The sequence below is a fragment of the Euprymna scolopes genome, chromosome 30 (assembly GCF_053919585.1).
Source record: "Euprymna scolopes isolate OS-2025 chromosome 30, ASM5391958v1, whole genome shotgun sequence".
NCBI classification, from domain to species: domain Eukaryota; kingdom Metazoa; phylum Mollusca; class Cephalopoda; order Sepiida; family Sepiolidae; genus Euprymna; species Euprymna scolopes.
In genome coordinates, this window is record NC_136511.1 from 46,948,734 (window position 1) to 46,974,630 (window position 25,897).

A 25,897-nucleotide genomic window follows, 5' to 3' on the forward strand; every position below is an offset into this window, starting at 1 on the left:
TATAATAAATCTGTGTAAAAATATATTTAAGAGTATTTTACGACCAGGTACCGCTGGGCGCCCTTTCATGTAGAGTTTTAAAGGTTGAAAACTTCCAAGACTATCTCTCTCTCTCTCTCTCTCTCGCACGCACGCACACACACACACACACACACACACTCACACACACACACACACACACACATATATATATGTATAAAGAAAGTAGATAATATATAGTAACATATAGTAGCAATTAATACAATTACACATCTAAAATTGAATCTCTAATTGTCTGCAAAAGCTTGAGTCATAACGTATATTAGTGTTAAGTAATAGTCAGTTCTAAGTTATGGGGGTTGAAGGTTCAAGGTAATAAAAAAAAAATCGCGATTTACTTAAAATTTTATCCGCTTATGGCTGATGGAACGAGAACAAGATATCCCCGTAAATTAAATAAATGATTTCCTTCAAAATTCCTTCCGGATTCCCGAGTTCAAAACAAAGATTTTTGAGTTGTATAACCTAAATAAGGTTGGACTTAGCATCGATCGAAACGTTGTAAGAATATAAAATGAAAACAGTAGTCCGAATAATACAACTAATATGTTTTGATCATCTATAGAAAATGGTAATGAAATAAATAAAATAAGCTTTATATAATTGTCATATGAAAAAAAAAAACAAAAAAAAAACAACCAAACAAAAAAGCATCTGGAACTTTTGTCTCTTATTGTGTCTAATCAATTCACATTTTACTGCTCGCGAATTAAAAAAAAAAATCGAACTTTCGTTTCGTTTGTTTGCAGCTCGACACAAAAACAGAAATAATTAAATGAAACGAAACACGCAGTTCTTTAAAGCAATCATCACGTGACCATGAATTAACCGGAGATAATTGTTGGTCTTTTTAATGAAATTTTCTATCGTCTTAATTGATTCGGATTTGACCGATTATATATCTTTTTTAATTTCCGTTCCGTCTTTTTTTTTCTATTCATTAATAAAACTAGCAAGGTCGTTTGAAAGGTTTCGCCGATTTTTTAAAACTGCTTATGATAATGGTGATATTGTGTTGGTTTATCGACATTATGTTCTGTATTAAACTGCTTGCTTTGTTAATGGTATCATTTACATGGATAATATTACTAAAAATATTATTTAGTTCGCGGGGTTTGAAATAAGTAAAGGATATCACAAAGTAAAAAAATAAGACTCTAGTTCCCTTCGAAGCAATCTCTGGTAGCAATGCACTTATTGTACCGTTCCAACAGCTTGAAGACCCAATGAAAGCCCTCTTGTCTAAGGGTATTAACGCCCCTCTTCACAGCGTCTTTTATCTTCTTAATTGTTTCATAACGAAAGGTTCTAAGGTTTTCCCTGAGCTTAGGGAATAACCAAACGTCACAGAAAGCAAGGTCTGGACTATAGGGAGGATGGGGAACTGCCTTGATGCCCATCTATGGTCAAATAGTCTGTAACAACGATGGAGCACCCTTGGAACAAATTTCAAAAAACTCAAAAAACTAATGCTCGATTCATGCAAGAAGGTCTTAAATAGTTTGAAGCATTCCATACGGTTCTACGGCATTTTTTTGTTTAAAGCAGAATTTTAATGCATATCATTCTCTTAAAGTATCCTCACGTCCAGGTTGCCTTTTTAAAATTCACTATCATAATCAGGCTTTAGTAAGGTGTATTTCAATTCCTGCTATTTGGTGTTTATTTGAACGTGAAATCATAAAAATTGGTCAGTCATCTCATAAGATGCATAGTAATGACATACTGAATTTTTAAGAGTCTACGGCAATTCTAAATGCCCGTACAAAAAAGTCAACTTAATGAAAGAACGCCATACGCCTAAAGAAAGCTACAATTGCACTTATACTTCTCTAATTTTATAGAAATGAGGAAAATGTTATGCATTTGTAGTATATGACCCAAATCATCGCATCAAATACCGAACAATTTTTCTTTTCTAACAACAACTACCCGTGGCGTAGTGGATAAAGTACTTGGTTTATTTAGTTCTAAGTTACACACTTATGGAGGTGCAAGGTTCAAACTTTAGTGCGGGTGACACTCAAAATACAATTGCGAATTATTAGGATGTTTACTCAGTCATGGCTGACAGAACGAGAGTTCAACGGAAAGATTTCCGAGTTCGACATAGATTACCGAGTTTAAGAAGGCATAACTGAAGAAGAGTGAAGGTTACCTCTATCGAAACGTTGCGAAAATAATACAATCCAAATAATACGAATTATCAATCTTCCAAATAAATTCAGAAACAACAACGAAAGGATTGTTTAATTCCCTCCAGCTGCAAGAACTTAGACACCAGGGTCGGGAAGTGGGATTGAAAAGTCAGTATCCCAATGGAGGGGCATTCTGACCTGCAAATAGTGCGAGGGCGCCTTAGGCGATTAGCAATAAACTATCCCCTTCTTTGACCTCCTGACACAGAACAGAACTAATCTCCCAACGCAAAATCAACAGGGACCAGGTCATTACAGGAATGGTCTGTTTATTTTTGTGGCACAGGATAAAAATCCATAGCCGGACTAAACCGAAAGGATTTGTCCAATTACCTACACCGTGCGGTGTAATTGGAAGAAAGTTGTATAGTACTCAAATGTTCTTTAGGCTGTCTATCAGCAGTTATATTCAGTCCAAGATAGTCGATGCTTGGACGTCCAGTGAACAAAGATACTTTCAGGATTCTCTCTGTTGACTGAGCGTGTTTTCTAAAAGGGAATATAATAGGTCTTTAAGTGAATAGATGAAGTCAACGCGCTCTGTAAGCTGATTGCTCGTATAATAGACTGCGGACGCGCGTATGGCGACCGTATGCAAATACTGAGCCGTGTGCGAAATGACGTCACAGCAAGGAAAAAGGAAAAGGTCATAAAAACGTAGGTGACGTCACGGCCGTAACGAGAAGTCACGCGTGGCGGGAGAATAAGGAAATAAATGTCTTTGTTATGACGGGAAAAAGTGAGTTGAGTTATTAGTTGTCTTCTGTTTCTTGCGACTTATACTGCATACAACGTGTGGGTCCCGTGTGTAAATGTGTACGATGTAACAGTCAGTGTGTAATGGCTAGCAGGGACGTTTATCTGTGAAGGAAAATAAGTATTCATTTATGAATGCTATAATTTGTAGTAGTTTTTTTTCTTATTTCCAGCTTCGCCGATTATATAATCGCTTGCTTCGTAAACGAAAGAGCAGTTAAACGCATAACATATTGTTTCGAAAATAAATGTCTAATATTAAAACCATAAAAATGTTGAATTTTAACGAAAAGTGAAACACGGATTTAAAGTAAGGCATCATATATTTAGTTAATTAAGCGTCATAAGATGGAATACTGTTCCCACAATTGTTGCAAATTTAATCAATGAAAACTAATTTTGGAAAAGATGTGTACTGTATGGAACCATCAAATTTATTGGTGGTAACTCGGGTAACAGTCTACACGAGTGTGTATATTCGGCATCAAACCAACCAACTTCGCCAAACCGACAAAAAAAGCCGGCCATTATCAAAACTTACCTTGTTCACTATTGCAGAAATCTTGCTCAAATCTACCATACCATTTTCCGCTTTACCTTGTTCACCTGAAGTAAAAAAAAAAATGCATGAGAAAATAGCAGCAACAACCTCCTCACCATAAAGTCATACTCTTCCTCATCGTGGTAAAGGGGATGACAACATGGTCATGACAGAGTTATTCCGTCTGGAACTCCTGTTTCTGACAGAGTCACCCGCGACAAATAGGCATGGCACTAAGCGGTATCGGACCACAACCGGTTTATAGGGCTACGTTAAGAAACTCCAGGAGAGGTCAGCATTAGGACCCGTCATCCTCTGGTCATCTCTGCTACTTTGTGTTGTAAGAAAAGATGTGTCAGGTGTGGAGCTACCAAATTTATTGCCGGTGGCTTGGGTTTGGCAACGTTTCTTTCGCTTTTTTTGGGAGAAAGTTTCCCTGATTTCGCATGCAACCGCTCGGCTTTGTTGCTCTCAGTGTTGGCAGTAAAAAACTGCAATTTTGCGGGTTAAGAAATAACTGTGAGCAATGTAGAGGAATTCACGCAGATCAGACAATTCTTAGACACAAACTACATAAGCTCTATCCGAAAGTACAATAATAACAACAACAGCAGCAAACAAATGTGACATGACCGACCCAGGGAGCGGCTGAACTCCCCCATAAGGTGGGGTGACAACTTAAAATTCACAAAAAAGGACAGGCGTGACTCTTTATTAAATGCTGGTGTGCCCGGGTGACAGCAAAATTCCCTGCCGAGAAAAAAATACAATATATGATTTTGTTTAATCCATGAACACTGTCATTTTAAGAGTTAAGCGAAAACATATTCTGTGAGCCAGTGCAAAGAGGTAACGACTCAGCTTTTGGAGAAGAGATGTGTATACCTTGAGTACAACTTACCTCAACACCGGGATCACGAGTGTGACTCGGAGTCATGAGAACCCGCTCGCAAAATTTGCAGGTGCAGCTTGTGGGGGAATCTCAACTTTCGGAGGAGACCAATCGAGACATGCCAGAACCTGACACTGTCGTACGTGATTGGTTGTAGAATCTGCGCCACTTCACCCCACCTCAGTGTATGTAACTGAGTGCAGAGCCAAGAACCGGCAGATGAGATGGAATGAGATTAGAGAAGATGAGATGAGTTATTTCTGAGACTTGAGATTGATTTAGCTTGAGACAACTTGCGAGCCAAAAAAAAAAAAAAAAAAAACAAAAACAAAAAAAAAAAAAACGAGAGAAAGCATAAAGATTAATTATCGACTTAGAGAAGTCGTGACTTGTACGGAATCATTAAGCATTATACTGTAAAGAACATTCGTACATATATTTTTGTTTTGAATTTAATAAGTAGGCTAGGAAGAAAACGAGTTTGTTCTTTTTCCTTGTGAATTGAATTATCTTACTGCCAGAGGGCGACTTGTTGAGTTACTATTCTTTTCCTTAGCATATGACCGACTGGCAAAGCGACGGCATATCAACCCTGACGCGATGAGAACTGATGAACACCCAACCGCGATTGAAAACTGACCAGTGCGACCAACGGCAACCTGCTGCATGAAAAGGTCACATCTGGTCGCTGTTGACCAGGATACGGACTTGGACGAGATCAAAGGTCACACAAAAATAACAACAACAACAACTCTTATAAATTCTGCGTCAACCAGTCTTCAAAACAAGGAACCAGCCTTGCCTGTTAGGAACGGGAAAATGTTAAGGTACATCTGAAATGTCTAGAGTCAAATGAATTAACCTGATCTTAAAAAAAATCCAACTAAAGACATCCAAATGTTTAAACTACTATGGAATAATAATAATAATAATAATAATAATAATAATAATAATAATAATAATAATAATAATAATAACTACTACCATAAGGAGAGCTGGAGTTACAAAAACGTTCTGGTAGAATGTAGGTCAATTTTGGAATTTGATTAGGAATTTACATACATCTTGTTATTGTTGGTGACGAGGGTAAGTAAGAATTTATTATCTTGCAGGTAAACCAAGGTGGAGAATATAGACAAGACACTCCTGAGGCACAATCTTCATGAGCTCTACTCAGAAGTCTTACTTCTTCTTCTTCTTCTTCTTCTTCTTCTTCTTCTTCTTCTTCTTCTTCATCATCATCACCACCACCACCACCACCACCACCACCACCACCACCACCACCACCACCACCACATCATCATCATCATCATCATCATCATCATCATCATCATCATCATCATCATCATCATCATCATCATCATCATCAACAACAACAACAACAATGATGCCGACGGCATCTCAGAAATATCTTCAAATTTTATTTATTTGGCTTATTCAGATTACGTGTTATCTTGCTCGTTATATTTCTCAACGTTTTGGCCGATGTAAACCTCGACCTTCCTTAGTTGCATTTGTTCGAACTTCGGAACCTTCTAGCCAAACTCGGTAATCTTTATATTGAACTCGGGAATATACAGTGGCATATTGTTCTCATTCCGTCAGCCATGATCGGGTGAGGGGTTTAAATTTTATGTTATTATCGCCTGTAAAATCTTTTATATACGTTGACAGACTGGTTTTGATTTGATCTACGCAGTTAAGCCACATTAGTCTTGATTACTTACAATTAAGTGAAAATTTGAGAGTACCGGGCGCTGTATGTGGAAAGATAAAGCACTCTCCCTGCGAAAAGATCGCATAAGCTAACTTCGTTATCTACTGTGACCCAGATATATATGCGAATGGAGTTCACGTTAATTCTTTAGAAATGTCTTTCTTTGGAGAAAGCCAGCTAAACCCACCCCAATACCTAGCCGGCTAGACTGTAAGGATTTCGATTATTCGAATTACTATTCTTACATTCTCAATATTTCGGCTGATGAAACTTCCGGCCTTTTTCGGGTGTCTATTTTCTATTCAATGTCTCCCGAGATAAAATCAGTCCAATACATAGATATATTTGAAATAAGTCTGACAGTGATTCCGTAAAATTTATAAAATTTGAACATTGTCTGCTCGGCCCATTGTCTATAGCATTCACATTAACACAAGCATACGGACTTCGTAAAATGACAATAATGATATATTTCCGAAAGGTCAGGAGACAATTACTAGTTATATTTCATCAGCGATTGGCAAATGCGAGAAAAGCATTAAGCATTGCAGCACGTTTTGTTTGCATAATAATCGGTTTTCCTGTTAACAGTGTATACTTCAGCCAATCGCATAAACATCCATCACATGGACCAATTTCGGTGTAGCATAGGCCCATCAATTAAATCGGAATATCAAATTAGAGTCAATATAGTAGGAACCGAAGTCATTAACCACACAAAAGGAATTTATAAAATTATCTCCCCTTGTTTGACTCTTCTTTACCTTTGTTTAGTTCTTCGTTTCATAATCAGAATATTTTTTGCCACTTGTTTATTACTCGTACTTTTATTTGACTTGGAGATTTCACGCCATGTTTTGGTTGGTTGGTTGGTCGTTTTTGTTTTACGACATATCAACCCTTTTCAGATTATTTAATGTCGAATCCAAAGATTTTGAAGAGTTTTCTTTTTAATTAGAATATATTTGTTGTTTTCAAGTCGGTTTCTATTCAACCCATAGTTGGGACCCTAACAGGTACTTCCACTCCGGGTTAGAATAGACCTGGGAGCAATGGCAATTAAAGAGTGGCTCACCACTGGATATAGTTTAAGGTCATATCCACGACCGCCATGATTTGTAATTTTTGTTTAACTTGTAATAAATAAAAAGAACTTCTTTTCAACAATATATGACAAATAAATTCAAATTTATTCTCTCTCTCTCTCTCTCTCTCTCTCTCTCTCTGTTCCCTAATTCAGTCTTTTTTTCTTAAGTTGTTCCCCACATATGCAAATTAATGCCACCTATAAAAAAATAAGACTAGGAACACATATTTTTTTAACTGAAAAACGAGTTCCCGACATGCAAAATAGGTTCGCTTTCATTTTCATCTTCATTCTTTGGAAGATCAAACTAAGCTATATTTTTAAATGAAATAAATTAAATTTATATATATATATATTAACAGGCCATAGGCAGCTCTTAAAATACGCTCAAATATGATATTTTAATTTATGCAGATTTCGTAATTGCTATTATAGAGCAAATTCTCTATTGGTTATTATATTGTACCTAACATATAGTAGTGATTTCAAAAGTAAAAACGAAAATAACTTGGGTGCCATCAGCTAGAATCGAAACCAAAACATATAGCATTTCAGTCTTAGTAGTTAAAATTTAAAAGTTAGCTAGAAATGACGTCATAACGTTTAAATTTGATACTTTTAGTATACTAATAGATAAAATACATTTATATATTTGGTTGGTGCAAAAATAATGCCGTTTTTTTACGTTGAACTATATATATATAAAACGACATTAATTTTGCACCAACTCAATATATAAACATGACCCGCCGTTAGTAGTATCGCCGGCTACTATTGGATTGGCTGTTTGTTTTATTTTACGGCATGTCAACCCTTTTCGGATTATTTAATGCTGAGTCCAGTTATTTCGAATAAAAGAGTTTATACCTCAAGCCCTTTATATCTTCAAATATTTATACTCAGTGTTTGGTTTTATTACCAAGTTAGCCAACGTTCCTGCAATTCAAGACTTCTACAATGGTTTATCCAAACGTTGGATGATCCACATGATCTGGATTTGCAGAATATTTATGGCAAAAGCTTATTAGTACAATCTCCAAAGAGACATCTAATTACAGGAGTGTGGGTTTCAAAAGAGGGTTTGGTTTGGTTGTTTTGTATTACAGTCTTTTCAGGCTATTTAATGCTGAAAGCGGTACTTTTGGAATAAAACATTTTACACTTAAAGCCGTTTATATCTTCAAATATTTATTCTCAGTGTTTGGTTTGGTTTATTTTTTTTTGTTTTACGGCATATCAACGAGTTTTTTGGGTTATTTAATGCTAAATGCGGTCATTTTGATAAAAGTTTTGTTTTTTACTTTTCAAACCATGTGTGTATCTTCAAAATATTTATTCATGGTGTTTAGTTTCGTTGTGTTTTTTTTTTGTATTTCAACCGTTTTAAGGTTCAACTATTTTGGTGAATGTTTTTATGTTTCCTGTTATTCAAATATTTATTCATGGTGTTTGATTTGGTTGTTTTGTTTTATAACACATCAACCCTATTTTGAGTCGCAATTCTTACTTAGTTCGGGACAGGAAAAGAACAGTAACTCGTACGGGCCTTTATTCGTTTTCTGATCGTTTTATGACACCACAAATTTACGTTTCTCTTTACATCGAAGTACCCCATCCTATCTTGACAGAGTTCAAAACCGACTTCGTAATCTAGTAGGCGATGTTTAGGCAACCTCTTCCCCACAGGAGAGACGTTGCGAGCGTGTATCTACTCTATCGTTATTTTCAAAGCAAATGTTCGACTGAGCTTCAATCTATGATCTCTCCTTGCTCGTCTAGCCCAAACCACTATCAATAAATTAACCCCCTTTCTATCGTTGCCAAAACCTAAACTTAGATTCCACCAACAAAGATTATTTCTAAGAACTGTTCGCCCGTGAAACTCTGTTCCGCTGGTCCAGCTGACTAAAATATTCTCGTCTTCAAGTTCAAGGTAAACAAGTTCTTACTGAACCGTCCTCGCAAATAATCTAATTATACCAAATTTCCACCACAAACGATTCTTACGCTACTGACCACATAAACACATTAACCCTTATGCTGAAGTGGATATGGATATATTTACTGATGATACAATGCTCTGGAACATACAAGAGGGAAGAATTAATCCACACAAACTTAAGACAATGGCTGAATCTTTAAAAAATGACCTACAGACCAGAATGAAATGGGGCCGTAAATTTAATACTAGTAAGACAAAGCTGCCCTCCTTTAACAATTACAAGAAGCCTCTCCAACCACCTATATCCATGACAATTAACTCCCTACCTGAGAATTCTTCCTCCAAACTCCTTGACTTAGCATTCACAGGAAATATAAACTGGAACAAATGCATTGAGGACATCGCGAAGGCTGCTGCAAAGAAGGTGGGTTCCTTCTATCGTGTTAGAAAACTACTCACACCTGAGAGTAACCTGTATCTCTATAAGCCCACCATTCGGCCGTGGATAGAGTATTGCTACCGTATATGGGCTAGTGCATCTACCACTAGTCCCTCCCTCTCGGATAGGATCCAAAAAAGAGTTTTAAATCTAATAGGCCCACGTTGTCAGCTAGTCTCTAACCTCTGTCCCATCGCCGCAATGTTGCATCTCTGTGTTTGTTTTACAAGTACTTTAATGGAATGTGTTCCGATGAACTGATTGCACTAGTGCTCCCTCGACGTACATATCCCCGACAAACCTACCTAGCAGAAAAGTCACACGCCTTTACTGTTGAGGTCACTAAATGTCAGAAAGTATTCTACTCTAATAGCTTCTTCACTAGAACAGCTAGACTTTGGAATTTCCTTCCTGCTACCTGCTTCCCTGACTGTACAGAAGTTCAAATGCAATGTAAACCACCATCTTTGTTAGGCATGGTCCCAATTAGGAGCCCCTTTGGGGTGAAGGCGAGTTTAAAAAAGACAATGATAAAATATCGAGGAGAAATAATTCATCTACTGACACTAATGATAATAGTAGCAACAATAACTGTAATTGACAATGACCGAATGAATGCCCGCTAAATAATAATAATTTCCTCACGTCTTCTTCGTCAACAATCGATTTGATTGAAAAATTAGCAGTTCCACCAATTTCGATGACAATTACAGTATAGTGTGGAATATCTGTTGATCTCATGCAACGTTCGGCTTCCCTGCTCTGTTAATATATATATATATATATATATATATATATATATATATATATATATATATATATATATATATATATATATATATAAACAGAACAGGGAGGCCGAATATACATTAAAATATTCTAGTAAATGGAACACATACATTAAATCCGTTACCAAGGCCGCTGGAGAAATGGTGGGATCCTTCTATCGATCCAGTAGATATCTCACTGCTGATGCAATTCTGTATCTATATAAGAGCCAGGTACGTCCCAGGATGGAATACTGTTGCCACATCTGGGTAGGAGCTGCTAGAAAGGACTTATCCTGCCTTGATAGAGTTCAAAATAGACTTCGTAGCCTTGAGGAGGATGTCCTTTTCTCTTCCCTGCAACCTCTTTCTCACAGAAGAGATGTTGCGAGTTTGTCCCTGCTTTATCGTTATTTTCATGGCAAGTGCTCGGATGAACTCGATTCTATGATCCCCCTTCGCCAAACTTCCGCAAGAAACACCCGTCTAGCAGAAAACGCTATCACTAATTTCCCCTCACTCTTTATCTGTGCCTAAACCTAAACGTAGATTCCATTAGCAAAGCTTCTTTCTTAGAACTGCACACCTATGAAATTGTCTTCCGTTTTTCTGCTTTCCAACTGACTACAATATGGTTGTCTTCAAGTCTAACGTAAACAAGTTTTTGATGAGCCGTTCCATATAAGTTAACAAATTTACCGAATCTCCATTATTAAGGGTTACTATATTGTCCAATCTTTAACCCTTATCCTCGAGTGGCCTCTTGGCCTTGACAAGTGGTGATGCATGCATGTATATATATACTAGCAGGGAGACTCGACGTTGCTCGAGATTGAATAATGATCAACGAATATTTCGCACACTTATATTGTTATTGTCATCGAAATCTGTGAAATCGACCAGGAGGAAGCTTCACATGGCTCCATTCAGTAACTTAGTCCAGAATATGTGTTATTCTACATTGCACTCTAGAGAACCTACTGCTTCTTTTATAAGATTATTTTATATAAACATCTTTCTAGTTAACGAAAAAAGCATAAAGAAATTTAGGTTAGAACCTACAGACCACGTCATGCAAAACAACCAAAGCAAACAAACAAACAAACAAACAAACAAACAAACAAACAAAAGAAAACGCACGCTATGAACTTACCCACAGTAAAATTTTCACGACCCGTTGTTCTATTATTGTTGCTTAGCGACGACATAGAAAAATATCTTTACCGATAGTAGATAAAATGAATTAATGATTTCGATAATCGGTTATCGGTAATTATCGGGGGTATTCTGAGGAAAAAAACTAAACTAAAATAACTTCCAGACTTATACACTAAATTTCTGTAAATTTTAAAGAAAATCTGTTCAGCCGTTTCGGAGTCTATAAGGAACGATCTCATACATGCAGACAAAGTTGCATTTATATATATATATATATATATATATATATATATATATATATATAACTACTTCATTTACTCACATAAAGTTAATATACGAAAGTATAAATTTATGCGTAAAATATAAGTATTTACTTCAAAAGTGCTCAATACGTAGATAGAGCTAGTTAGTTCGTTATAATATATATATGGCGGTTAAGCTACACTGAATATTCCGCGTTTCATCCACTCTAGGATTCTTCAGGCTTATTCGCGAATTTTTTTGGTTGTCTGTCCTTTTTTTACACGCACCTTCTATTGAGATTGATACTAGAAAGCTGATTGGCTAACTAAAATCTCAATAGAAGGTGCGTGTATAAAAAGGACAGACAACCACAAAATTCGCGCATAAGCCTGAAGAATCCTAGAGTGGATGAAACGCGGAATATTCAGTGTAGCTTAATTGCCATATATATTTTATAACTAACTAACTAACTATATATATATATATATATATATATATATATATATATATATATATATATATATATATATATAGAGAGAGAGAGAGAGAGAGAGAGAGAGTGTAATTATGTTTTATAATTGAATTCTTATTCCTAACATGTAACTTTTATACACAATCCATAAGAAAATATGTATAACATTTATTATGTGAGCAGCACTATTTTCGAAAGGAAATAAAATCTAATATTTATTTATTATGTTTCGGAAATCTATATCCAAAATCAATTACATAACCCTATAATATCTAAATTTATATTGAACTAGCAATCGGTGCCCGGCGTTGCCCAGGTGTTTTGAGGTTAATGCTGAGAAAAAAAAAAAGGTCAATTTTTTAAAACTTTGACCCCTATTATGACCTCTTAACATTTATTGTTTAGGGATCAAGTAAAGTTAATAAGTTAGATCCATGTCCAAGGAATCTATATCTAAAATATCAAGTGTTTACTGTTTAGACCCAGAATTGTAGGAGGAGTTTGGTAGAGTTCTCAAAGGTCAAATCGTTGAATATTGACCACTTAATCGCCAAATTTCTGTCGAAAACCTATCACATCGATTTTCCCAAATCGCGAATTTGGCCCTTTTTTAAAGCAGTTTGGCCTTCAAAATTTCTGTTTGGCCTTTTTCTTCACCGATGAAATCTGGAGACGCAACGGGAATTTTCGGCAAAAAAATGTTGTTACTATGCACATCTATGTAATGAAATACAATTTGTGGCAAAATTTCAGGAAAAACTAATGGATGGTTATCTCGCAATAGTCCGGACAATTCGCTAAATTATCTCGTCAAAACCATAAATCTCGAATTTTTGTGCATTTTTTTTTTGGGGGGGGCTAATTTGGCATAATAGTGTCCATTTAATAGTATTTTCTTGTAAAAATAAAAAAATATGGAAAATTACCAAAAAAAACAAACAAGAACAACAAAAGTGTGCCGTATTTTTAAAAGTTTTATTGCGTTGTTTTTATTTGCTTTTTTTATTTCATCGGTGAAGAAAATGGCCAAACAGAAATTTTGAAGGCCAAACTGCTTTAAAAAAAAGGCCAAATTCGCGAAATTTGGCCTTCAAAATTTCTGTTTGGCCATTTTCTTCACCGATGAAATAAAAAAAGCAAATAAAAATAACGCATTAAAACTTTTAAAAATACGGCACACTTTTGTTGTTCTTGTTTGTTTTTTTGGTAATTTTCCTTATTTTTTTATTTTTTCAAGATAATACTATTAAATGGACACTATTATGCTAAATTAGCCCCCCCCCAAAAAAAAATGCACAAAAAAACGAGTGAACGCGCGTATTTTTTTTTTTTAGTTTAGTTTCATAATGGCGGCCGTGGTGTCGGAGGTTCGATTGTTAGATTGTAAGTTAGTTTCGTATTTTTTTAAGTTGTAAATCGCAAGTTAGAAAAAAATTAAACCCTTCCAAGATGGACAATAAATAAGACCAAAATATTTTATGGTAAAGTTAAGAGCGTAAGAACTATACTTTTTTAGGAGATGTGATTATTGGATTAACCAATCAGAAATCGTCTGTGGCACACACATCTCTGTTTTTATAGATATATAGAAGATATATAGGATTGAAAATAATGGAAGATATAAAGAATTAAAAAAAAAAAACTTGAAAAATCGGATGTCAATACAACGCTGCTTTATTTCTTAATTAACTTCAATCTGAACACGCCTTGTTTCCGGAACCTGTTTTAAATGAAATACTTGTCCTCTTCCTGCAAGCAGCCAATGATAATGTAAAATGTACAGGGTACAACTATAAGTGTCGTCCTAAAGAAAACGACACTACAGCTTTATTTTATTACTTTTATTGAAAAACAAAATCGATTCAGATAACTTGATTATGTGTAGAGCTGATATATATTTAATATAGCCGTCTTCGGCATCAATCACCACCTCGATACGAGTTCGGAACTGGGAGAATGCCTTTTTCTACACGCGCTAGAAGGAGCTCGGCGAATACGCAGCTGATGGCAGCGAGTAGGCTGGTTTTGGTGTTGTGGGAGGTCATGTTGGTGATATTCTCGACGCATGACCAAACGAAATAGTCCAGCGGGTTAAGGTCGGAGGAGGAGCGGGGGCAGTGAGGGAAGATTACAAAGTTGTAGTACTCCTTCTGATGTATCACCACACTCTTCAGCACATCCAGGTACACTTTGGAGTGGACTTTCAAACCGACTTCGAAGATGTGAGGTGGCATGATGTGGCCCTCACTTGAAACGATACCAAATACCCTAACCGTGACCGGAAACTGTCATTCGTGGTAATCCAGCGATGCATTTTGAGGGTGCTGGCAATGCTCATATTGTCGGTAGAAAGCATGGGTGATATAGCGGCGCATATCCGATCTCGCTCGTTTAATATTGTGTCATGTTCAGACATGAGATAAGTCTCCCATCGTTCTTGGAATTGGTACACAACTGGCTAACTAGTAGATGATCAGCAAAAAACAAAACAAAAAACAAAGAAAAAAAAACAAAAAAAAAAACAAAACAAAAAAACGGCTCTTATAAAATGGAAATGAAATCGTCTCGTCTTTTCTAAGGCGACAATATTATCGTTCCATGTTTTATTTGTAAAATTGTTTCCTACATAGTGAAAAGATACAAACCATTTTTTTTTTTAAATTGTATAGCATTCGCTGTAGAGAACGTGTGAGGAAAAAGACGTTGGTTTATTCCTTTTCACAAAAAATATCATCTCCCAACTCTAAAACTCATAAGATAAGGATTGAAATAATATAGTATTACTCGCATAGGAATAAGTAGCAGACAGGCCTGATGTTGCCCAGGATTGAATGATGATCAACGAATGTTTCACACTCTCATATTTTTATTGTCATCGAAATCAGTGAAATCGCCCAGGCAATCAATCAAATCGATTAATTGCCTGGACCCATCACTGCGCAATGGGAGGGAGCTTCATATGCCTCCCCGCAATGACTTAGTTCACAATATATTGTAGTCTACATTGCACTGTAGGGACACATGTTTGAAATACACTTTAAAAGGCAAAAGACAATTATCATGCTTCAATTGTGCTCTAACCAGAAATATTCATATCACAAAATCTGCTGTTGATTTTATATGTCTAGTCTTACTGCTTGTGCGGTGATAATGGCTTGAATTAAGTTTAAAGTGAAAAAGTCATGTATCATGATGGCATTGTGCTCTAAAATTAAACATTTATTTCAAACGCGCCTCTGTTATATCAAGGCTTCTACTACTGATTTTACGTCGGTCTTTCAGCTTATGTGGTAATAAAACTTCTCAAATGCACTTGTGATGTTAGGCTGTGTAAGGTTAACTTTGGTCAAAATCGTCTGTTTCTTCTTTCATTAGATTAATAGAAAAATTAGCATCATTTTCAAAATATTTGTTCAAATTCCATAAAAATCAGAGACATAAGGCACCTTGTTATGCTCTTCCAGTGTTATACCAAATATTCACTTCTCTGCGTTTCAGAGCAATTGCAAGATTAATACATATTGACCTGCAATGAAGCGATACACAGGGTTTCTTTACACACACACACACACACACACACATACACACACACACACATATATATATATATATATATATATATATATATATATATATATATATATATATATGCCAACATCGGAGAAAAGGATAGAGCCCGTAGAATGAGTTCTTTTTGCCAAATGGATGGTAAAATATAGTGCAAATTTAAGATCATTTTTGTATTAAATACTAATCCCGATAATCCTTAACTGTGCGTTAAACGCATACCATCATACTTAGGTCACCGCATCTTACTATAATAAATGGCCATAAAAAATTCCAGTCACATCGGCCAAATAGTTTCAGAGAAAAATGGAATTGACAGACAGGCAAGCAAACAAACTAAGATAAATACATTATAATAAAATATAATATAATATAATATAATATAATAATAATAATAATAATAATATATATATATATATATATATATATATATATATGACTAATTAATTTAATCACATAAATTAATATGCTAAAGTATAAATTTATGCGTAAACGTTAAGTATTTATTTCAACAGTGCTCAATACGTAGGTAGAGCCAGGTAATAAGTTATAAAATATAGATGGCAATTAAGTTACACAAAATATTTCGCGTTTCATCCACGCTAGAATTCATCAGGCTCCATGCCTCCATTTTAATTTCACACACACACACACACACACACACACACACACACACACACACACACACACACACACACACACACACACACACACATATATATATACTAGCAAAAGTACCCGTCGTTGACTGGGTTCAAAAACAGCCTACAGAAAATGGACTCTGATTTATGAAAGTATGATAGGTTATGAAAAGGAAGGGTTGTAAATTTGGGTTGAATTTGGGGATATCAAAACCAAAGCAAAATATGATGAAAGTAAAAATTAAATAGATAAATTTATTATACCATACCTGTTCACACTGAAACACTTATCACAATATTCTGTGGATCTATATTAAAAAACCTTGTTAAACTTTGTGACATATTTCCATTCTATGGAGGTCAGGCGTGAACGAATACCCCATAATTTTATTATACCATATTTCTTCAAACTGAAACATAATTATCAAAGTATACTTACGCAGATAGATATGAAAAGACTTTATTAAAGTTTGTGCCTATTTCCATTCTATGGAGGCCAGGCGCGAATGCAGACCCCACAATTTTATTATACCATCCCTATTTAAGTTAAAACATATTGATCAAAGTATTCTTATCTACATCTATATCAAAACACCTGTCAACGTTTTTTTTAACTTAACATTTTTTTATTTCCATACTTTGTGGACCAGGCGCAACGCAGACCCCACAATTTTAATGAACCACCGTTCTGCCAGATCAAACATACCCATTCCTATGTCTCCATACATCTTCTATCATTATATTTAATCAGTTTTTTAAAATAGTCAACCATATAGGAGCCTATTCGTGACCACACACACAAACACACACACACATTCAACTTTATATATATATATATATATATATATATATATATATATATATATATATATATATATATATATGAAAATGTATAAAAGTAATACGAAAAGTATAAAAGCTTATAACTTTTCTTTATTCGTTTTCTATTGGTGACGCGCAGGAATACAAACTAATATTATGAAAAAAAAAACAAAAAAAAAACAGAAAAACGTTTTTTACAAGTACATAATTTCGACCAATTCTTGAGTCTTCATCAGTTTAGTGAACGTTATGAGCATACACGGGGAAAAGGGGAAATGGAGAGGAGGAGGTATGGCCAATAAACACGTCAGTTTTAGGTAAATATACATATAAGTACGCACATACGCACAGTACACATATAAAAGAAAAATTAAAAATTAAATAGTAAATAAGCATGAAGAAACGCGCCTATACACACACACACACACACACACACACACACACACACACACACACACACACATATATATATATATATTACACACACACACACACACACACACATAGCCTTTTGAGCCCCTGGAGGGGCATGGGCTATCTACAACTTTGTAGATGCTTTTGTAGCGAGGAGTTCTTTTTACAGGGTGAGGGTGCTGGCCCCATGCCCAACCTTCCCAGAAGGTACATACAGTGCCTATCCTTCCCAAATAGTCACGCATCTGGTACTAGCCAGGATCAACGTTGCTTAACTTCGGTGATCTGGCAAGAATCGGTGTGTCAACGTGATTGTGTCGTACATATACATATATATTAGGAGATTATTTAATCGGATTTTTGTTCAGGATCGAACGAGATGAATTCTACGATATCCAACTATGAGTAACTAATAAACAAGCTTAATTCGCATAAATAAATAAATAGTTACGGAGTGAAAAGTGGGGAAAAATGTTTGGGACGAATGTTGTCAGTTTTAGATTGTGTTGTTAATTCCAGTTGATTAATAACGACAATAATTAAAACTTTAGATACAATTCCTCTTGTGTATTCGCTATTCCTTATTCATTCAGATTAGAATTCGTGTTACATTGGTTGAACAAACAATGTGAAAAGGTAATTAGCCAATCAGATGAAAAAAGAATTGTGATGTTTTTTTTCCCGAGGAGAATAGCATACAAAGAATAATTAAAACGTTCCTTTCTTTTTGTTCTTCTTATAATTCATAGCATTTAGCGTATCCTCATTATTTACAATGATGCGCTAAAAATTACATTATTATCATAAAACTAAAAGAATAACGTTCCACTGATGAGAAAAAAATAATTCTACGAACAATGTTATATAAAGAGGGCCGTGTTTGATCAGAAAATATTGTGAAACTTTCAGCCCTGAAAAGCGACCCAAGAAAAAAGTCACAAAACCACATGGTTTCCTATCTCCTTGGTGTCGAGACTTGTGACATATGTTTTTACACTTTTTTTTTTACTTCACATTCTCATATTAAACTAGAAGAATAACGGCCCATAGAGGAGAAAAATTACTTCTATGAACAGAATGTTATACAACGAAGGTAAACTACCAGAAACATAAGTATTGGTCAGGCTCAACATTTGCTTAACTTCAGCTATCTTCCAGGAACTCATATCGGACCATCTCTAGTGGGCTGCTCTTATGTCATATGAAAAAGAAAAAAACCTCAAAAAACTAGTGTTGGGACGATTAATTGGAACGGGGATCGAAAAAAAGTAAAATTTTGTTGTTTTTCTTTGTTTTTGTTTCAAACTTAATTTTTAATTACTAGGATTAATAATAATAATAAAAAATGATAAATAATTATTGATTTTAAACTATCAGTAAAACTAAAATCTATTGAGCCCCCCCACAAGTGTACTTTTACGTTCGTCAAAATATATGCATATAATAATAAGTGTTTTTACGGTATTACTTTTCCAAATTTATAGAGCTCAAAATTAAGAGATCATAACGGCATCGGTAATTGTATCGGAATCGATAATTGTATCAAAATCTAAAAAAAATATTGTAATCGCTAAGTTAGCACTTACTAACAGACTAAACATGACATTCAACAATATAACAGCAAAAAAAAAAAACAACAACAAAAAAACAAAAACAAACAAAAAAAATAAAAACAAGAAACCTTAATAAAAGTGCTAAATAGAAAACCGGGATTATCAGCTGTTTACTGTGAAGCTGTTTCGGAGATTTAAAAACAGGACAACTGTTTAATTCATATCTCACCAGTCGAAAATACCACTCTTCCAATGATAAAATGTAGATATAATCCAGTTACTATTCCACTAATATGATAATAGGTCAAGGTAGTTTGCTTGAAGCATTATTTACTGTCTATAAAAAGAGAAATTTAATTTGAAATAATACACAACAATGCAAAGGTGTAACGGATGGACTCAAACTGACGTAACGTAAAAGATAATGGTGGAACCAGCTATGCATTGATCCAATACAGATGCATATGCATAACCATACATATATACATAGGTTTTCATATATATACTAGCAGTTCCGCCCGGCTTTGCTCGTGCCCTATCTACTGTTCATAACTTTATGTGCATATGTATATATTAAAAAGTGTGCATATGTACAGTTATGCCTTTCTATATAAAAGACTTCCTTAACAACAATATAGAAACGTTGGTAGAGACCGCATAGGTCAATAGTTTCTTTAAATTTGGCCCCAATTTTGATCCGTTAATATGTATTGTTTTTGCTCAAATAAGATTAAAATGCTTGATCCATGTCCAAGTAACCTACATATAAAATTTTGAGTGTTCAGACCCAAAATTGGCGGAGAGGTTTGGTAGAGTCTGGCAAGGTCAACTCTTTAAATTCTGACCTCTTGGAAGCAAATTTTTTGGCCCCAAACTGATTAAAAAGCTTGCTGCATGTGTGAATACCCTTTACGCAAAATTTACAAATTTTTAGACCCAAAATTGGCTTAACAGTTTGCTAAGGACAGCAAAGGACAATTCTTTTAAATTTTGACCCCTTGGAAGCTAAATTTTCAGCTTGCCCGATGTCTGAATACACTATGTAAAATTTCAAATGTTTAGACCAAAAATTAGCGGAGTAATTTGGTAGAAACCGGGGAGGTCAATTTTTAAAACTTTGAACCCAATTTTGACCTCTTAACATTTATTTCAGGTGTTTAGACCCAAAATTGTCGGAGGAGTTTGGTAGAGTTTTCAAAGGTCAAGTCGTTGAACTTTGCCCACTTACCAGACAAATTTCTGTCCGAAAACCAATTAAAAAAATTTTCCCAAATCTCAATAACCCCTATGTCAAATCTCGAGTCTGTAGACCAAAAATTGATAGAGTGATTTTCATAGGGAAATTTACACAGACAGACAGACAAACAGACAGACAGACAGACAGAGACATATTCACATTTAAAGATATACTAGCATGGGAACCCGGTGTTGCCCGGATATTTAGAAGTGTATGTTGAGCAAAAAAAAAAAAAAAGGTCAACTTTTTAAAATCTTTAACCCCTATTATGACTCCTTCAAATTTATTGTTTTGGGCTCAGATCAAGTTATTAAGATAGATCCATGTCCAACGAACCTATATCTAAAATTTCAAGTGTTTAGACCTAAAATTGTCGGAGGAGTTTGGTAGAGTTTTCAAATCGTTGAACTTTGATCCGTTAACCGACAAATTTCTGTCCGAAAACGGATCACATCGATTTTCCCAAATCTCAGTACCCTGTATATAAAATTTCGAGTCTGTAGACTTCAAATTGACAGAGATATGGCGTAGGGAAATGTACACACACAGACACACAGATACACAGACAGACAGATACACAGACAGACAGATAAACAGGCACGTTCACTTTTATAGATATACTAGCATGGCTTCCCGGCGTTGCCCGGGTGTAAGGGGGTGTATGCTAAGTAAAAAAAAGGGGGGTCAATTTTTAAAAATCTTTAACCTCTATTATGACCCCTTAACATTTATCGTTTTAGTCTCAAAGCAAGTTATTAAGTTAGATTCATGTCCAAGGAACCTATATCTAAAACGTCAAGTGTGTAGACCCAAAATTGTCGGAGGAGTTTGGAAGAGTTTTTAAAGGTCAAATCGTTGAACTTTGACCCCTTAATCGCCAAATTTCTGACCGAAAACCAATCACATAGATTTTCCCAAATCTCAGTACCCTGTATATAAAATTTCGAGTCTGTAGTCTAATAATTAAGAGAATTATTGCGTAGGGAAATGTACACAGACAGACAGACATACAGACAGACACGTTCACTTTTATAGATATACTAACATTTCAGCCCGGCGTTGTCCGGGTGTTTGGAGGTTTATGCTAAGCAAAATAACGGTCAATATTTTTAAATTTTACTCTTATTAGGGCCCCTTGAAATTTATTGTTTTGGGCTCAAATCAAGTTATTAAGATAGATCCATGTCTAAGGAACCTATATCTAAAATTTCAAGTGTTAGACCCAAAATTGTCGGAGGAGTTTGGTAAAGTTCTCAAAGGTCAAATCGTTGAACTTTGACCCCTTAACAGCCAAATTTCTGGCCGAAAACCTCTACCTCTAGAAATTTTTACTGTGTAGGGGTGGGACTTTGCTGCGTGTTAGGTTTGTGTGGGGTATTTACGTCGAAGGAATATAAGGGCTTGTAGTTCGTCTGAGCATTCCCCATTAAAATACTTGCAAAACAGAGGGATGCAACATTTCGTCGATGGGACAGTGGTTGGAGCTTAGGTAACAATTGAAGATCTATCAAGATTGACGACTATGAAAGGTTAAACTTAATATTCAAACAACCATATCCAAATTATAATAATTGTAATATGTAATAATAAGATGTAATGGTAAATTTTATTAAAAAGTATTAAATGAGGATTTGTTGCGAAATGTTAAATCCAATCAAGATAATTATTTCGAAATGTCCATCAGTCAATCTTATTCGATGTGTTGACTTAATTAAATTATTAAAATTATTATTGAATCCTGAACTAGTTTGATCACGTTGTAGGGCTAGTTAAATTGATGTCGAAATTCAGATCTGGCTAGCGTGCTATAAATTGGCAACCCTTGGACTAGTTTTTTTTTTTAAATTTTATTTTTTATTACATTTTCACCCCAAACAAGGAACATTCCCACTTTGATGTAGGAGGCTACTATCAGGGACATAAGCTACAGGGGTACTATGTAGGGAATTGGGCAGCAAGATGTCGGTTCACGTTACACTTGAACTTCTGCATGTCAGTACAGTTGTGGAAACAGGGACCCGGAAGGGAATTCCAAAGTCTAGCAGTTCTGGGGATGAAACTAGTTGAGTCGAAAGCTCTTTTAGATCTAGGGATCTCGGCTGTGTAGGGGTGGAATTTAGCTGCTTGTCGGATTTGTCGAGGGTATTTATGTCGAGTTGGTACAAGTGCTTGCAGTTCGTCGGAGCATTCACCATTAAAATACTTGTAGAACAGGCAGAGGGATGCAACATTTCGTCGATGGGACAGGGGCTGAAGCTTAGATGACAGTTCAGGATCTATCAGGTTGGCGACTCTCTTTTGAACCTTGTCTAGGAGCGAGAGACTAGTAGCAGATGCACCAGCCCAAATATGATAACAATACTCCATACATGAGCGAATGGTGGCCTTATAGAGGTACAGGATACTTTCATGCGTAAGTAATTTTCTTGCACGGTAGAGAGAGCCCACGTTCTTCTTATAGAGGTACAAGATAGTTTAAAGCGATAAACGTATTGAGCACATTTACTGTACTTTTTATTTTTTGTATTAGCCCTCAATTTTCAATTACATTATCTGCGCCTGCCTAGGGAGGAGTTCATCCGTCAATTGCACCCACTGGTTGGAAGAATCGCCAAGGTGGCCAACTTAAGACTTGGCTCGCGATATGGAGATCATATCCGATCTTCGCCTTTTTAGTGTTCCTTGCTGGAACCATGAATGGCTGGATCATGCCATCGACTCTGCTGCCGACCAACAGAGGTGGATGGCTGACGAGAGATGTGGCGAACAGTATTGGGCCGGCTCAACCCATCTCGGATGAATGCTGCTACGGGTACAGGTACAGGTACAGATACAATTATCAAACTTAAAATCCATTTGAGGATGAGAGTTAATGATTATCAGGCTGGTTTATGACAAGCGTTTATTGAAATTAGATTTAAAGTAGCCTATGTAGCAGCATCCAGGGAATTAGTCTTATGGCAACGTGTTCCACAGATACGAAGTTCTGTCCATCAGAATTCGTTTTGATGCTAGCGCAGAGAGGAAGAAGGGAAAATATTTGCATCCATATAGTACTTTTAGGTTCAGTATTTTTTTTATCTATAAAAAAGTTCACACGTTATTTGATCTAAAGTAATTATCGGTAAAGACTCGGTCGACGTTTATCTCTGTTTTTTTTAAACAACATTAGTTGTCTCACTGCAACTTTGAACCTATAATTATCGAAAGTGTTTCTTTTTATGCGAGAAAATGAAAAACAAAACATTTGTTCACAGAAAAGAAACATTTGGAAACTTCAATAAAAATCGAAAACAAACCATTCAGAAATTGCTAACTACATGTTTCTTGAGTCGCGCTCAGATGTTCGCTTGTCATTTGTGGCTATTCTATCAACCACATAAACGTGTTTCCAGTGAAAATAAACAAAACAAAGAAGTAATTATTGTCTGTCCGAACGGATAAATTAATTTGATTTTGCTTCTTTGGTGAATTTTTTCTTTTCTGTTTTTTACAAAGAGTTACCACTTATCAAGGCCAGAAGGACACTAAAGGATAAGACTTAATGAGTGTACGGTAGTCAGAAAGAATATGTAGTAATCGTTAGTGGTGGAAATTTGGAATATTGGGGACGGTTCATCAAGAACTTGTTTACATGAAGACGACCATATTGTAGTCAGCTGGAAAGCAGGGAAATATAAGAGAGTTTCACAGACATTCAGTTCTAAAAAAAGAAACTTTGTTCATGGAATCTACATTTAAGTTTAGGCACATTTATAAAAAGTAGGGGAAATTATTGATATATACCGGAGCTTAGCCGAGCACTTGCCATGAAAATTACGATAAAGCAGTGACAGGCTCGCAACGTCTCTTCTGAGAGAAAGAGGTTGCGGGGAAGGGGAAAGGGTATCCCCCTCACTAGGCTACGAAAATTGTTTTGAACTCTGCAAAGGCAGGATAAGAGCTTCTAGCAGTCCTTGTCCAGATATAGTAATAGTACTCGATCCTTAGATGTATATAGTCCTTATTCAGGTAGAGAATTGCCGTGTTTGATTTTCACAACCAAAACACAAGACAAAACTACACGTAGTAGTAGTAGTAGTAGTAGTAGTAGTAGTAGCAGCAGTAGTAGTAGCAGTAGTAGTGGGATAAACGGCGAAGTATATAATTTGAAAAGAAATACGAGACGGCATTATTGTCAGGCCGAACAGATAAATTAATTTTATTTTGTTTCTTCAATGAACGAAATCTTGTTTCCTTTTCCAACAAAATACTAATACATAGTAGTAGTAGTAGTAGTTGTAATAATAATAATAATAATAATAATAATAATAATAATAATAATAATAGTAGTAGCAGTAATTCTAGAAAGTACCCGCTGCAATTCGACGAACAGTATCATTTTAAAATGAAAATACATTATTTTCTATCCGAACAGATAAATTATTTTAATTTTTAGTCGGTTGAACGACATTTTTTATTAATTTGAACACAAAAGAGGGAGATAACCCGTAGTAGTAGTAGTAGTAGTAGTATGTGTAGTTGTAATTATAATTTTGTAGATTTAAATCTTGAAATGGTAATTCGATGAACCATATAATTATTTAGAATATAACACTCGATTGTTTTCTAATTTTTTAAAACTTTATATACCCTTCTATCGTGTATGCCACTAATATAATTAATTTCTTTGTTGTAACTTGATTTAGCTAATGTTTGGTTGTAATATTTCTTTGGTTTTATCAAATATTTGTTCATTTTGATGTAGTTTAGAAATTCTTACAACAAACAAATTAATTATATTAGGGCCATAAACAATAATAAGGTTAAATAAAGTAAAAATAACAATCAAATGTTATAGCCCACAACATGGCTATGAATAGATCTAGAAAAGTAAATAGTGACATAGGAACTAAAAGTGTGAAGAAAAATAATAAAAAAAGTATATCTAAAATTTCAAATTGGCGGAGGAGTTTGGTAATGTTCTCAAAGGTCAAATTGAATTTTGACCTCCTTAACAGCCAGATATTTGTCCGAAAACCGAATAAAAATATTTTCCCAAATCTCAATACCCGTTATGTCAAATCTCGAATCTGTAGACTGAAAATTGATAGGGTTATTTGGTAGGGAAATGTACAGAGAAAGAGACACATACACAGACATTTTCACTTTATATATATATATATATATATATATATATATATATATGCAGAGAGAGAGAGAGAGAGAGAGAGAGAGAGAGAGAGAGAGAGAGAGAGAGATAGATAGATGGGGGAGAGAATAAATGACAAAAAGTTATATTCCAAAATTCATGATGTTGACCATCTTACAATTTATTCCTTTAATTCAGTTGATGTTTACAATTTTTGACAGTATCTGTTTCGTAGCGCAAAATCAACCACTTAATTATTATATCAATCAGTGAATGTATTA

The 25,897-nt window shown here is 35.2% G+C and overlaps 1 protein-coding gene across 1 annotated transcript in view; it reads right to left on the bottom strand.

The window, feature by feature from the left end:
- LOC145254794 (BDNF/NT-3 growth factors receptor-like) overlaps window positions 1-25,897 on the bottom strand; it is a 677,849-nt gene that overhangs the window by 109,550 nt on the left and 542,402 nt on the right. Inside the window, exon 3 of the mRNA XM_080113580.1 lies at window positions 3,535-3,599. Coding sequence (XP_079969706.1) covers window positions 3,535-3,599 — 65 coding nt within the window. The remainder of the gene's footprint in view (window positions 1-3,534; window positions 3,600-25,897) is intronic.